At 44.8% G+C, this 16,590-nt stretch overlaps 1 protein-coding gene across 1 annotated transcript in view; it reads right to left on the reverse strand.

Annotated features, from left to right (window-relative positions):
- The window catches only part of Scd5 (stearoyl-CoA desaturase 5), a 71,733-nt gene that overhangs the window by 7,551 nt on the left and 47,592 nt on the right, over positions 1-16,590 (reverse strand). The window contains 2 exon segments of the mRNA XM_021163367.1: positions 8,724-8,733; positions 15,984-16,008. Of these exon segments, the coding sequence (XP_021019026.1) occupies positions 8,724-8,733; positions 15,984-16,008 (35 nt within the window).

Genomic DNA, 16,590 nt, shown 5'->3' on the forward strand with positions numbered 1-16,590 from the left:
AAAAAAAAAAAAAAAAAAAATTAAAAAGCCTTGATGTTGGAGAGAAGAGATGGAGTCAAGGAAGACAACAAAGGTGCAGATGATGCTAGCTGACATGGCGGAGGGGAAGAGGAGCAGCCCTTGAGAGCTTAGCCTCAGGACCAGGAAGTCACAGGTGCCGGCTGTAAAACAACTTGGGCAGGAAAAGGTTTGCTTTATCTTACAGCTTGCAGTCTAGCATGGAGGTGAGCTAAGGCAGGAGCTCAGGACAGGAACCTGGAGGCAGAAACTGAAGCAGAGAGCAGCTGTTTATTGGCTTGCTTCGCAAGGTGTGCTTGGCTCTTTTCTTAACTACCCCAGGGAGGCGGTACCCACAATGGGCTGGGCCCCTCCCACAGGGAGGCAGTACCTATAATGGGCCGGGCCCTCCCACATCAAGCACTTATCAACAAAATGCCCCTTGGACACACTACAAGCCAGTCTAGTGGACAGTTCCTCAACTGAGATCCCCTCTTCCCAGCTATGTCTAGGTTTGGATCAAAGTGACAAAACTCAATTGTAATAGATGTTATACAACACTGTGAATGGACTTAAAGCCATAGAAGCATGTAATTTTAAATAGGTAAAATAGAGCTGGAGAGATGGCTCAGTGGTTAAGAGCACTGACTGCTCTTCCAGAGGTCCTGAGTTCGATTCCCAGCACCCACTTGGTGGCTCACAACCATGTGTAATGGGATCCGATGCCCTCTTCTGGTGTGTCTGAAGGAAGTGACAGTGTACTCATATACATTGAAAAAGGAAAGATAAGTCTTAAATAGGTAAAATAATAAATATTGTCATCTCTATCATCACAACAAAAAAGAAAGACACAAGGAACTATTGTCTGCAACATAAAAGGCACAGGGACCAATATGGTTTCTTGTTTCCCACAGTGACCCCTGTTCCACCATCTGTGGCTATGACCGGAGCCTGTGAAACAAAACTGACATCTTCCGCTGACAGATCAGGAAGCTGGACAGCGCCTTGAAAATGTTATGGAGCCCAGGCGCTAACTGGTCTGGTGCTTTCCTTTGTTTAAGCCAGTTGAATGAGGATTTTTCTCGGAGAACCTAAAAGCACACAGTAGGGACATTGTCATAGGCCACCTCAACCCCTTCTTAGAATGAAGAGCATCTCATTTCCCAGTTGCGGGCAGCGCTGCCACTGACAGAGAATCACGTTCCCTAGGTACTTACTGTCCCTCCATTCACTGAAGGGCTCCTGCAGGCCCAGCATGGCACACATGGCTGTGGCAGGCCTTGACTTGCTCACACACACACACACACACACACACACACACACACACACACACACACCACTCCCTCTGCGTTGCTAAAACCCATTAGATTACATTCCTAAAGTGAGGCTGACCACCAAGGTCCAGCTATCAAAGTATTGAAGTCAGTGATCAAAGGCCCCTTTGGCTCACCTAATTAACCTGTCCAATCAAACTTAATTAACTCATCCTAACATGGGGTTTCCCTTTTTACCTTTATAAACCGCCATTTCCCTATGGGCCACATCTGTCCTCGCTATCCAGAGGCAGTCCTTAGTCCCTTCAGGACAAATATTCCTTCCCCTCTCCTTGTTCACTTCCCCATCTCCCTCATCCTCGCTCTCCTGACTTTGTCTCTTATTCCCTGACCTTGGTCCCTCTGAGGTAAATTTATTTCCTTTGTGCTGAGAACTTGATCTTGGTCTTGTGCAGATACCATCCCCTCACAGATGACACTGCAGTGAATAAATGAAGGTGTGGACCACTGCCTGCACCTAGTCCCTGTAGTGTTGGTTGATTCTGCCATCACACTGAGCAGAGGCCAGCTTCTCCTCCTGTCCATCCCTATTCCCACGGCATTCCTACTTCATGGGCACTGATCCTAAGGGTGCTCTCAAGTGAGCTTCCTCTGAGCTCGCCTCTGAGATGGCTGCTGGGTAACAATTTGCTATAAGATTAAGGCATTCCATCCTGCAGGAAGCTCCTTAAGCAGGAAGGTAAGCAACTCGAAATAGCTTCAGGAAGTCCCTGAAACTGACCAGATTTACCAAGCCCCTCCCAGCTTGAGCAAATAAAAGCTGAGAGTTGCTCTCAGACAAGCCAAAGTGCAGAGAAGACTCTCAGACTAGACCAGCTTGCCTGGAAGAAGCAGAAAACAGCCAAGCCACCTTAAAGAGATTTAGACCAATTGATGTACCTAGAAAGAGCTCTTCAATCCACTGAGCTGCCTACAGATTGTACAGTGTGCTCCAGGTCCCCAGCTTTGTGGGTGGGCTTTGACGGTAGAGCTGTCTTTCAGTTATTTCTGCTCCTGGAAGTAACCCCTCACCTACACTCCTGTAAGGAACCCCAATAAAACTTATTGATCCACCAAGTTGCACTTTGGTCTGTTGTGGATCTCCTATCTGGGGTAAGTAGGCTCATGTGTTGTGTCTCCCTGGGAAAAGTTTTGTCACACAGCAGGTGACTACACTTGCCACAGGGATATGTGGTGGCAGACAGGCAGACTCTGAGCTCAAACAAGGAAGTGGAAAACACTCCTAAATATTTTCGGACTGACTAAATGTTCTAAATGGTTAATAAATGATGAATTTCTAACTTCTCAGAAGGATAAGATCACTGCAGTGATTTTAGTAAAGCAAATGGATTAAGACTCAAGCTTTTGTTATTGTTCTTTTTAAAGACCCAACCATACAATACATGAGCAGGCTGTTCTGGGACGCTATTAGATGCTTATCTCTTGGGTTATCAATTCAAGATTTCACACACAAAGCTAACAACCCAATCAAAGGCTTTTCTTGCACCATGTTGCTTTCTTGCACCAGGATTCATTGAAAGATTTCCAATCCCTAGTTTAAAAGAACCATTTCTGAAGATGAACTTCTAGGTTATTCTCCAGTTGGTAAAATGTGTGAAAATGCAACAATACATAGAATTAATTCTCATTCTCATGAGTTTAGTTGTGCTTTGTGAAGTCTTCCTGAGAGCATTTTGGCTCTGAACTTGGAGAAAACCTTTGAGATCAAGAGGAGAAAAATGACAAGATCAAGACTAGAAAGAAGGTGGTAAATACAGAATTAAGAAGAACCCACAGAGTATAGCGGCTGGCTTCACAGACTTGAAAGCAGAGAGAGACTCACGTATTTAATCAGGAATACGAAGTCACTCACACCACCTTTCGGGTAATTCTAACGCTGTTTCCCGCTGCTGGAAGACTGCTGGTTAGGTGCCAGAGATTCTCATCCCTGCCGCTCGCCACTTCTTACCACACCAGTACCACAACGGAAAAAATGTTTCTCAGATTTTAGTTCAGGACACAGAGTCTTATTTTATTGAGACATGGGGTTGTATGCACCTGTAATCGCATAACTTGGGGAGGCTAGGCATGAGGATCATGGGGGTCAAGGCTAGCCTGGGATGCACAGTGACCTTGAGACCTTGTCTTCGAAAACCAAACAACTACTAAAAACAAACGAAAACTATAAATAAATAAATAATCCTGATTTCATACAACCAGTGCCACCTCATACCCAGTGCTGGCTAGTCTGTGAGAGTACATGCAGGGTGTTGACCTTTTGGCTGCTCCTGCTCTTCAGAATCGCCCCTCATTTCAAGAAACCAAACAAAACAAAGAGAAGTTACGCACTGAAAACATCCCAGAGACCCAAACTGTTCCGTGAAAACGAGTTCTGGATTTCTCCCCACCCCCAACCTTGGCCCCCGATAAGCGTAAAGCTCTCAGCACTCTTTTCATGGAAAAAGCAATTGCTGTACCCTTTTCCTGTCTATTGGTTGCTCCTAAACACAGCAGTCCCAAGCTGGCGGCATAGGAGATCTTGAGAGAGAAATCTAATGAGCATGGCATGAAGGGACGCACCTGCCAGCCTCCAGAGGGGACGGCCTGGAGAACCGTGAGAAGAAGCAAACGAGATTACAGCCCCATGCGTGTGGTGTAATGACGAACAATGAGCTGCCGGAACCACTTGCTTAAACACGTTTGCTTTTGTGATTTCATTTAAAGCCTCACCGGAAACTCATTTCCCCCTCAATTCCTTCATCTTGTTGAACACCAGGAAAAATAATGAGGGTGTTTACTAAGCATTTATTTATAGGGCAAACGGCACAGCCTGGCAGGTTGCAAGTGACGCAATGGCCATTTCCCTGCCACTAAGATGCTCTGGGAAGCTGGAGCGGAGATGCAGCCAGAAGACGAGGATTGGACTCGCTAGAGTCCAGTGAACAGAGTTCCCTCCATGGGAATGTTTGCTTGCGTAATACTGAAGAAGTGAGGTCAAGACTGGCCATGGTCAAGGCCCGGTCCACAGGGTCTGATGAGAACTTCCCAAGGATACTTCAAATACAGTCATCATTTTGCTTTTACTTAACGGCACAACACATGAAAGTCAAGGCCTATTTTCAATTTTAACAGAGTTAAGAGTCAACACCTCTCTCTGCTTCTGGCTTTGTCTGCCTGGTTACATTGCACCACAAGAGCTGAGGTCCAGTCAGCATTTGTAAAGGCAGCTAAGTCACTTGTCCTCTGTTCTGGCTTCCCTGTCTGATTCTTCTGTCTGTTTCTGTCTCTCTTTCCCTTTCTTATTAGTTATCAATTGTTCTCAGTAAGTTATATGGACAGTAGCCCGGCTGCTAGTGGCCTGTGGCGCAGGATTACCCAGACAAATTAAAATCATTTGCAGAGTAATTTTTTAAAGAGAGCGGCTGCGTTTGCAGTTTCTGTCACCCTTAGAACCTCTTCCTACGTTCACTCTGCCTTCCTGGCATAAACAGATCACCGCAGGAAAAGACATAACTGCTCCTCTTAATCTGGGACCTGTGAAATTGAATGCAATTCATTTGTACATTGCCATTTTTCTGGGAGGCAAAAGCTACGGCTCTTATCGTCAGAGAGATCTAATCCTTGAGGGAGTGCATTTGTAGCAAAACTACTGTTTTCTTTGATGATGGTGCAGCTAGTTAACTGTGACTTGCTTTGTTTGGGGATTTACAGAAGAAATTTAATTCAATTTAAAGTCTGATCCTTTTAAAAATGATATTGTCATCTCCAATTTCTTCAGCAGTTAAAAAAAGTGGGAAATAATTATGCTGACACGAGATAGCAGTGGTGTGTGTGTGTGTGAGTGTATGTGTGTGTGTATGTGTATGTGTGTGTGTGTGTATGTGTGTGTATGTATGTGTATGTGTGTGTATGTGTATATGTGTGTGTATGTGTGTGTGTATGTGTATGTGTGTGTGTGTGTGTGTGTGTATGTGTGTGTGTTTCCCCTGATTATTCTATCCTACATATGCAAAGATCATGTGCTGGAGGGACAACAGTCAACCAACCCTGCCACCTCTCTCAGTGGTAAGCAGCCAGCCAGGCTCTGAGGGGAAAGAGCCAATGCAGCCATTTGGTCTGCCCTCAGGATCAGTCAGCCTACTCCTGCTGAACTGGTTATGTGGATGGGCACATTGGTCTCATCCAGGGCAAAGGTCAACAAGACATCTAGCATGACCCCTCCATCCCATGTTTAAAGACATATGCTTCATACATGTCACATGGGTTCTGTTCCTGTGTTAGAGCTGTACTGTTCTTCTAAATTGCAGAAGCCTGTTTTGCTAGATCTACCTGTGCTGTGAGCTCCTGCATTCCCGGTGGCCTTTGGTGTGACAATGCCAAGACCCCAAGGTTTTCCTGCTAACGGAGAGTTGACATGCTCAGTCAAATAAACTTATAAAAATAAATGTTTATGAGCAGAGATGTTAACACACACCTGTAATCCTAGCACTTGGGAGACTTGTGGCAGGAGTGTCACAAATTCACGACCAGTCTGGACCAAACAGTAAGTCTGAAAGGCCAATTTAAGCTATTTAATGAAAACCTGCCCCCATACACACACTCTCGCACACACACACACACACATGCAAGTGTGCACACACACACCATATATGTATGTATGTATGTGTACATATATATACACACACACACAAATATATTTGTATATATAATAGTATTGTATTATATCATATATGGATTATGTAATATGTATGTGTGTATTATATATTATATAATAATATTATACTACATATAGTATAATACATTACATATTATATAATTACAGTTACATAATCACATAATATTATAATACAATATATATAATATATGTATATATATAATATTATTATTCACTTTTCTGCCCTAATAAAAACCTCAAACTTCTTAGATGGTCATGATAATCTAAAGCTAAATTATTAGACAGGATTCTCTAGAGGAGCAATGTCCTGGTCCCCGCAGTCCTCGGTGCCCGCGGAGACACGAACAACACGGACACCAAGTTGGGTTCACGCAACAGCTTCTTTACTTGTTCTCCTTCTTGCAGCTTTTCTTACAAAACTCCCCTTACAACAGCTTCTCTTACTACAACTAGCTTCTACTTAGGGCAAGGGCTAAACAACAACACTCCTATCCTCGCTCCGACTGACCTCATCTAGCTCCACCCTGCCTCATCCAATCAGAATTCACACACACTCCAGGCACGAGCCCAGGTCGGTCACCGATAGTCTGACAGGTCCAGATCACGAGGAACAGTCCAGCCTGGCAGGCAGCCCACGCATACAGCTTCACCATGCATGCTCGGGCAAGGCAGTAAACATCTTGGCCCATGCGGCCGCATCTGCTTCCCACAGAGCAGAACCTGTAGAATTTGTATATTACTAAGAGAGATTGATCAGATTGGCTTATACATCAGAGGCTGGGTAGTCCAGTAGTGCTGACCGGCATGCTGGCTGATACAGAAGGCAGATAGTTTAGCAGTCCCCGTCCAGTCCTGACAGCTTGGTTGGTCCCTGGAGAGTGATTGGCACAGAGTCCACATTGAAGATGCTCTTGGCCACTGAGCCATCTCTTCCAGCCCCTACTTAGCAAATTTTGTTGACCTTTAATATCACAAATCAGAGATAAACTGCCACTTCGGTTTGCCAGTGTTCTGGTTCTGAGTGAGCTCTAGAGGGTTTGCATGTCTGTTTTATTTCTCAATCTAGGGGGAAATTCATTAACATTCGAAGAGCCGTAATGAGGAAACTATCCTGCAGTCAGCTTGGTTAACACAGGACCAGAGAGCTCACGTATCGGATTTGCTACACTGTTTCCATTTCCAGTCATCTCACCTTCGGAGTCTGTAATTACGGGAAGGAAATACATTTTCACTGGTAAATGGCGACACCACTGGCTGGAAGTACTGCGTGGGTACTTCCCAGCATCCCCTGTTCTCTAACGTGGTCTAACTTGAGTTTCGCCTTATTCCTAGCCACAGATGGGGATCTGTGGCTTGGTTCCCTAAATGGTGAGCTCTTTGTCTCTTTGAAATACTATGGTGTTCTGCTTGCCATGCATGGGCCTGCCAGCACATCCAGGGGGAGCAGGTTACCTGCAGAGGGGAATCCAGCACATGGAATATTTTGCTTACTATAGGCAAGACAGCCCCTCACAGTGACCCACAGAAAGAGAGGACTTGGGGGCACCAGCAAGCTGCTGTCAACTCAGCACGTTTCAAGTGAATCCGCTCTGCTTCCAACACACACTTTCAATACACACTTGAGTGGTTTGACTCTTAACCTTCTCCCTGTTGCCCTCTCCTGGCAGCAAAGGCATGAAGGGCTAAGAGGGAGAGAGCATGCCTGTTAAGAGTCTTTATAGTTTTAAGATTCTCCCTCTGCCTGGGCACCCGTGCTAGAGGATTCTGCTAATTTAGTAATTTCTATTCCTGTTTCTCTTTGGAAACACTTGGCCTTTAGTGTCCAGAAATCCTTACACCACCACCTGGGCATCCGAGGGCTCAATATTCCACACTGGCCCTAAAATTAACCAAAGTCACTCACAATGTGATCCACCTACTCATTTGGACAAATATTGATACAAAGCAAGCGAATGGTTCATCATTACAAATGCCAAGCTCTGAACTGAGCAGAACTTAAAAGTCCATGTGCTGTGCATATATGCATGCAATAGCCATTAGTGTGTGTGTGTGTGTGTGTGTGTGTGTGTGAGAGAGAGAGAGAGAGAGAGAGAGAGAGAGAGAGAGAGAGAAAGAGAGAATAAACCTGACAAAGAGGAATATGGAAGGTGTATGGGAAGGGCCAGAAGAAGGAAAAGGAAGAAATTGTGTAATCAATTTATAACCTCATAAAGAAAAAAAGACAAAAAGAGAAAATCTGTATGTGCAATATTTTAGATTAAACAAACAAGGTCAAGTCCTGTCCACTAGGAAAGACAGCAGACCCATAGATACAGATACACACACATAACACACACACATAGAGACATACACACATGCACATGCACACAGACACACACAAACATACACAACTACACACATACATACATACATACACACAGAAAGACACACAGACAGACAGACTCAAATAGACAAACATGCAGACAGGTAGACAGACATGTCAGACACACATGTACTTGCACACACACACACACAGAGCTGCTTTCGATCTCTTGATGGTAATTACTTATGACATGCTTCAGCATGGAAGCAGCTAAGAGCAGTTTAAGAGAGAGTCAGTTGGCAGCACATCCGTTGAGTAGAAGCATGCTCTGGTAAATTGCATTACCTCAGCCCCCATTCTTATCTGTGTGTCACACTTGTCTTAGAGGAAATGAGCAGTGTACAGAGAAATGTGCCCCGTCCTGAGAAAACCTGACTCATCCCCAGCTGCTAGCAGATGAAGGTTGCTTTGGCTTCTCTTTTGTCCTGTGTAATCCCTACTAATCTTAGAAATTCAACTCGGAACTCTTCACAATGAGCCATTCTTCCCCTAAGAAGGGAGCTTGCCCACACTCTTTAACTTTTCAAATTGATGAACCTGTGAAATACATCTTTAAGACAAGCAAGTGAGGAGGGTGAATTTTCATACTCAAGGCTGAATTACATCAGCTATCCAGACAATGGGCATCTACTAGGAGCCCCGTGCCAGGTGACCACCCAGATGACAGCCTCTGCAGGTTACAGCTCTCAGGCACTCGCTGGTTCCTGTGGTCAACCAAGGCTCCCTAAGGCCAGGTGTCGGGTATCTGTTCAGTGTATGTGAAAAAAAATCAGTAATCCCTGTTAACAAGGACAACAACTCATCCCTGTTAACAACGATTAACAGCAATGATTTTATGCTGTTTGGAAACAGACCAAGTAAGGACCATCTAAGCCCACACTAAAGGAATTTAAACACTTACAGAAGCAGGTGTTATTGATGGGGTTGAGTGTGTAGCTCAGTGATAGACACTTGTCCAGTACGATCAGGCCTCACTGCCCAGCCCCTCACATGCACACATACAAAAAGAGTTGACAGAAGGGTAGACTTGGCTCCTGAAGAGAAGTGTAGACAGGAGAAGGAATGTCATCCCCATAAAACTTCTGCAAGGACTTCCATCCGCTTTGCCAGCGGGGAGGCTTCTGATGAAATCATCTTAGAGTGTCACTTTTGATGAGAACAGGAGATAAAAAACTGCTTAGGCAGCTTAAGGCAAGGTTTCAGAGAGCAGCGGACCTAGGAAAGTCCTTGCTGGAGGCCAGAGTAGAGCTCTGGTACTTGGTTCCTTGTTCTCTCTTCTCTCCTAAATGAGCGTTTCCACCTAGAACACTAGCTCTCAACCTTACCAGTGCTTCGACCCTTTAATACAGTTCCTCGTGTTGTGGTGACCCCCAACCATAAAATTAATTCATTGTTATGAATCATACTATAAATATCTGATATGCAGGATGAGACCTACAGGTTGAGAACCACTGGTCTAGAAGTTGTATCTGTGTCATTGAGACTCCAGTCCAGACATAAACTCCCCCTGGTGGTCAGCTTTGGGGCTGGATCTCTGAATTTCCATGAAATGGATTATATTTGTTCCCCAATTTTAGCCCACTCCTAAGTGACATTAGGGTCTCCCCAATTAATAGATCAATGTTACAGGAACCTTAAAGAACTTCCAGGATGGACCTTCCCTAATGGAATCTGCCTTTGGTCCTGGATGAAGATATGACATCATGAACTGCTCCAAAGAGTAGAACATTATATATTGCTGTATCTTCCATTAAGAGTTAATCCAGAGCCGGGCGTGGTGGCGCACGCCTTTAATCCCAGCACTCGGGAGGCAGAGGCAGGCGGATTTCTGAGTTCGAGGCCAGCCTGGTCTACAGAGTGAGTTCCAGGACAGCCAGGGCTACACAGAGAAACCCTGTCTCAAAAAAACAAAAAACAAACAAACAAAAAAAAAGAGTTAATCCAGATGGGTCCGTTGATCATGTGGACAAAAGGCAACCTTTTAAAGAGGCTTAATCACCTAAAGCCACGTTAAAGAGATGGGAGGAGTAATTATTCCCTTAATGAGGTAATGTACTTTCCCTTCCCAGGAACCCTGTCCTCTGTTCTCTCACCCATACAGCTACCACCGTGCAGCTCTGGTAAGCCTGCCTGCTGCTAAGTCATGGTGTTGCTTGCTGGCATCCATTGCTGAACTTGTAAGCATGCATCAAACGTTGTGTCTTTCTCTCCTCTGTCTCCCTCCTTCCAGCAGCTGCTGACATTCACAGTTTGCACAGCCTGGTACTTTTCTCTCAAAGTCTGGCCCTTGAGATTCTGTTTTAAAATTTACTTATTAAGGAGACTAGAGACCCAAAGGGAGAACTCCCAATTTCCTTCTTATCATCTGGTGCCCAATGTGGGTCTCTCCAAGATTTTCAGCAACACTTTCATGTGCAGACTGGTGGTGGTGGAGTCTCTGGCTGTTCCTCATGCATATGTCTTTATTTACCAGTCACAGTGTAAGACCCACAAGGTCTGCTTCATTTCTTCCTTTGTGTCCCCCGTACCTCTTAGTATAGAAATGCTTTTGCTTAAAGCTTTTTCATTGAAATGGCCACAGGTATGAACAAAACAGAGTTTGGAATGCCCACACTGCCCACCGTAGCAGATGGAGCTAGCAGCCATGGAACACTGGCTACTCAAACCTGTGGCCCCAGGTTTGTATTCAGTCTGAAATATTTTATGAATATCAGCATATTGTCAGTTTGAACCGTATAAAAGCACTGCTAAAAAAAAAAAGGCATACACTTAGGATGGAAACAAAAGTAGTGATAATCTTTCAAATTTGCAAAACAGGGCACAATGCTAAATGTTGAAAGGAGCCTGTGGCACAATAGAGAAAGAAAATCTAAGACAAAGAGTAAATAATGATTGAGGTGGAGAAAGGCAAAATGGAAAGAGAATCCTGCTGAGGTCACTGCAAATGTCAGCAGCAATGAGTGATCTCTGCCTATGCTGCATTAGTGCCAGTAAGGGCCAAGCATTCCGGAGGGAGCTTTAAGATGGAGCCTGGGGGCAACTTGACAGACTGAAGCCAAGTTCAAGCTTCAGGGGCTGAGAACTATGCATCCAGACCCTCAAAGCAACAGAACAGCAAATGGTCAGATGGCATGAAGGTAAGACCATCCCCATAGGAGTGCAGGCATTGAGGAGAGACACCTATGAAAGACACTCATGAGTCTTTCTTTAGCCATTAGACTATTGAGATGGTAGCTAAAAATTCCCCAAGGAACTAGCGTTTCTTCAGCAGTCTCATCATGTGAAACAGAGAGATTGAAGTCTGGGGCCCACCTGGGGAAGAACTTGTCTCTCAGAAAGATTTAACAAAGTGTTGTCAATCTGTGGGGCAGACCAGGAGTCAGATTCCAAGACAACGGTATGTCAGTTCTGGGCAGGACCATACCTTGACCAGGACTGCTTGGTTGTCACTCTTTTGCACTCTATTTAAAGTATCTTGCCAATTCCCTTGTTGGGGCGGCCATCCCTAGACTTCTTCCCAATGTGGTCATATTGCGTAAATCTTCCTCGTCTGCTTCTCACTTCGCTTGCCTTTTTAATTGGCATGGTGACATGTTCAAGGCTAGCTGGTTAGGGCTGTCAGGGCCCTGGGTTCCAGTAACAAGGATGCTGTAGAGAGGGGTCCACACTGAGGAAGGCATGCAGTGCCAGGAAGGAAGAGAAGCACACTCCTAGATGTAAAGCTTGCTTGGGACCTCTGATGCTTTTAGCTAGGAAAACTCATCATCTGGACATCAGTAGCTTAAGTGGATCTTAGTCCTGTTGGGATGATTTTTAAGAAGTGGAATGTTGGGGCTGCAGGTATGGCTCAGCAGTGAAAAGCATGTATTACTCTTGCAGAGGAAACAAGTCCAGTTCCCAGCACCCAAGATGGATACCAAACAACCACCTGTAACTCCAGATCCAGGGGATCTGATGCCTCTGGCCTCTACTGGAACATGCATGTGTCCAACTACTTACTTATACATATAATTAAAAATAAATATTTTCTAAAGGAAGAGCTATTCTTTAAGGAGAAAAAAATAGAAATGGAACTATGGGCTATGAAGTAAGATTTGGTCTTAAGTAAAAACGCATACAGATAATCGGTTAGAACCTAAACTTTTCTAAGTGGAATAGCTACACTGTAGTGCTACACATGCAGTTAAAAACAGACATTTTATGCTCACCTCATTGGGAATGTCACCTGTATTGAGTAACATATTCATGCACTTTGGAAGGGAGCCATCACCACCATCGTTATTTATCACTGTGGAAACAGAATCTCAAAGAGAGAAGGGACAGACAGATGCTTCCATCTGGTACCGTACATGTCTCACACTCCACAGCTGCCTCACTGTGTAGAAGGATTAAGCGAACCACTGTCCCAAGATCAACCCAACGAGAGTTCTGTCTTTGCTTCAGGTAGTCTTCAACTTCATATAGTTTGTGATTTTGATTTCCCATCTGTTGTTTTATTTAATGTTCTCACCTAGTCTCACTGTGAATCTGTCCTCTGACCTTCAGAATACCTCCAGGGATGTGGAAGGGACATGTGGCAACTGGCAGCACTTGTAGATTGCTTTCAGTGACCATGTGACAGCTAAAGGGTAGACTCTGAGAGTGTCTACTTCTGATGCTACTCACAAAGTGTGCGTCGTAACATAGCCTCTTGGTTGAGGGCTTCTCCTTGTTTGGGGACATTTTTGTATGAACTTAGAAAAGGGGGAAGAGAAAGAGGAAGAAGCAGAAAGAAGAAGAGGAAGAAGAAGAAAAGAAAAGAAAGAAATGACTGACGCTGTGCCCAGACTTATTCAGACAAGACTAGCTTCTTCAGTTTTCCTGTGTATATTTTGTCAAACAAAACCCCAGATAGCTCAACCTAGTCCTCCCTCGACACAGTTGGTGGGATATAACAGAGTAACATGGGACTGAGGAATTGAAAATCATCTCTCAGAAGGGAATGCTTCCAGGAGCTCTGATGGGACAGCCTGCAGGTGGGATGCTCCCAGGAGCTCTGAGAGGACAGCCTGCAGGCGGCTAATCTAAATATCCATTTGTAGTATTGGAACAGCTATCAACAAACTCATTTCTGGAGACAATATTTTCACTTCAACTGTCAACTGACAAAGGGTCTCCGCAATATCGTGGCATTCAGCTGAAGAGAGAAAATATACTTGAAGTTCACAAATACGCACATAATCACATCCTTTCCATTCTAAAAAGGAGCCCAGAGTCATTTAGTATTAACAAAAACTAGCTGTCGTGAAGGGCATTAATTTCCTAAATCATTTCTTAGAAAGACTAAGAAGTTGTGAGATGAGCTACTTTATGGTGAGCCACTTCCTCTCTTACTGTCTGACAAGCTGTGTTGAGAAACAACTTCCTTACGATACTCTGCCTGGCTTTGACTTAGCTTGATTCTTTAGAAAGTATGGAGCAAATGAGCTATTGCATGGAAAGTTTGGGTTGAAGTCCAGGAGCTCACATGGCCCAGTGATGAGATTTTGTGCCTGTGCAACCTTCTTCCAGCAAGAGGCAGAGTGTGGCCTTACTCTTAACTCCGTCCTGAGGATCCCCTCTTGGCGCTCATGAGAACAAGTTGGGAACAGTGTATGAGACCACACCTGCCCATTGCTGCATACACCTGCAAGGGTGGCCAGCCCCTTGCTAGGGGCCAGTGGGAAGCCCAGCCTTCTCTCCCAGAGCTGTCTACTGTGAAGCAAAAGTCAACCACTGCCCAGAGGAAATAGAAAGCCTGGCTCCTGGGATGAGACAAAAAAATATTGAGTTAGGCAAGCAATAAATCAGGTTTGGAGAAGGGGTAAAAAAAAAATAGAGAATCCTTTTTACCCAGGATTCTCTATTGCTCCAAAGCATGGGTCTTTGACTATTGGGGAGAAGGCAAAGAGGCTGAACCATGATCCCGAGGTTCAGACAAGTATACCTTGGCTGAGGCTGACCCTGGACAGGAAAGTAAAGAAACCCACATTCTTACAATAAGCCACACACAGAGAGAGACAAACAGAACCCTCAGGCAGCAGAGCAAAGGGAGGTAGGATCTGAGATACAGCCGGAGCCCGGACAGCCGGAAGCGGAGGGCTGAACATTTAGAACACTGCTCTGTCACTCTGGGCTCCAAGCACCTGGGAACAGCAGCCAATGACTGAAGCTTGTGGTGTGCGCAGGAGAAGGCGAGCAGCAGCAACATCCAAGCCCAGCTCAGCCTCTGGTGAGTTGGTTCATTCTGTGTCCCCCGCCACTCATCCACACAACGATGGCCTGAAGAAGAGATATTCTCAAGGGAAAATGTGATTGCTGTTGATCTCTCTGTTCTCCTCCTTATGGTGACCAGTGGTTAGCTTTCGCGAGCCATTTCTCTCCTTCTACCCTGCAGGTTCCATGGATCAAAACTAGGCTTATGAGAAAGGGTCTTTACCTGCTGAGCCATCTCACCCACCCATATCTAACTTCTTAGGAAATAATTAAGGTGTAATAAAGCCTCTAGAGAATGAAGAGTATTTCACTTATTCTTTGGACTTGGTTAACCAAAGCAGTGGAGAGTTAGGGTATTCATGACTCAGTCCACAGTCTCCTTCATCTGCATGGCAAAATTATTGAACGGATCAGAAATATCTGTGTACTGAGCGACTGTAGGTAAAGAATTAACAAATGAGGTTGACATTGGCAATTGAAGTGAGTCATGATGCAGGAAGATGCCCTTACTGATATCAACAATGACATCAAGACAACACCTCACAGACTGTACAGCACCCCTTCCCTGATTACTGTTAAAGACTGTCTCCCATGCTGTGGTGGAAAACATTTTCTTATTTTTCCAGGGGAATTTACTGCACACAGAAATGGAGAATCAATGTGGGGAAAGAAAGGTAAATTCTAATGCTGTTGATGCACACACACACACACACACACACACCATGTATGCACACACATGCCATGTACACACATACACCATGCACACACACACACACACTATGTGTGCACTCATACCACGTGCACACACATATACCATGCACACACACACACTATGTACACACACCATGTGTGCACACACATACCATGTACACACACACCATGCATGCACACATACACTATGCACACACACCATGTGTGCACACACATACCATGTGCACACACACCATGCATGCACACATACACTATGCACACACACATCCCATGCACACACAGATACACACACATACCATTCACACACAGACATACACATACCATGCACATACACACACTATGCACACACACACACCATATGTGCACACACATACATCCCATGCACACACAGATACACACACATACCATTCACACACAGACACACACACATACCATGCACATACACACACTATGCACACACACACACCATATGTGAACATATATAACATGTGCACACACACACACACACACAAACCATGCACACACACACACACACATTCTCCCAAAGATCCAGTAGGAAAGTACCTCTTACACTCAGAGAGAGACAAAAGGTGACATTTTGACTTGGAAATGTCTTAAAGGTCAAAACAAGCTGTTGAACTGTCTGGCACACTGACTTCTGCTCAAACTTTGAACCACTAAGGGGAAGCACTTGTACCAAGGCTGTAACCTGGGCACTGAATCACTGCTGTCCTGCACCTGGGCAATTCAGCCATTTCTCTAAAATATTTGAAATCTCCTTTGAAAGAGCAAGTGCTGAATAGCAGTAGGAAAGGACGTTTAACCTCTTCCACCCACTTTCAACAGAAAGGAATAATGAGACACAGGATACACTTTGGTTGATTTTTATTAAGTCTCTGGAGCTGAGATGTTCAGGATTTTCATCTTTGACAACTGGATCTGGGTGCAGGGGAAATAAAGAAAGGAACCAGTTTTTTATTCTCTGTGACTTTGTGGAGCCCGGAGAAGATACAGTGGCTGAGGTAGGTGGAGGTGGGGGAGTCTGGATGCAGGGCTGGAAACCAAAGATAGCCTGCCCGCCGCAGAGGGGACATGAGACTAAGGAGAAAAAACAGTTTCTTTTTTTTTTTTAATTAGGTAATTTCCTCAATTACATTTCCAATGCTATCCAAAAAGTCCCCAATACACTCCCCCCCAGTACCCCACCCACCCACCCCCACCCCGTGGCCCTGGCATTCCCCTGTACTGGGGCATATAAAGTTGGCAAGTCCAATGGGCCTCTCTTTCCAGTGATGGCC

This window comes from Mus caroli, chromosome 5 (genome assembly GCF_900094665.2).
Source record: "Mus caroli chromosome 5, CAROLI_EIJ_v1.1, whole genome shotgun sequence".
NCBI lineage: Eukaryota > Metazoa > Chordata > Mammalia > Rodentia > Muridae > Mus > Mus caroli.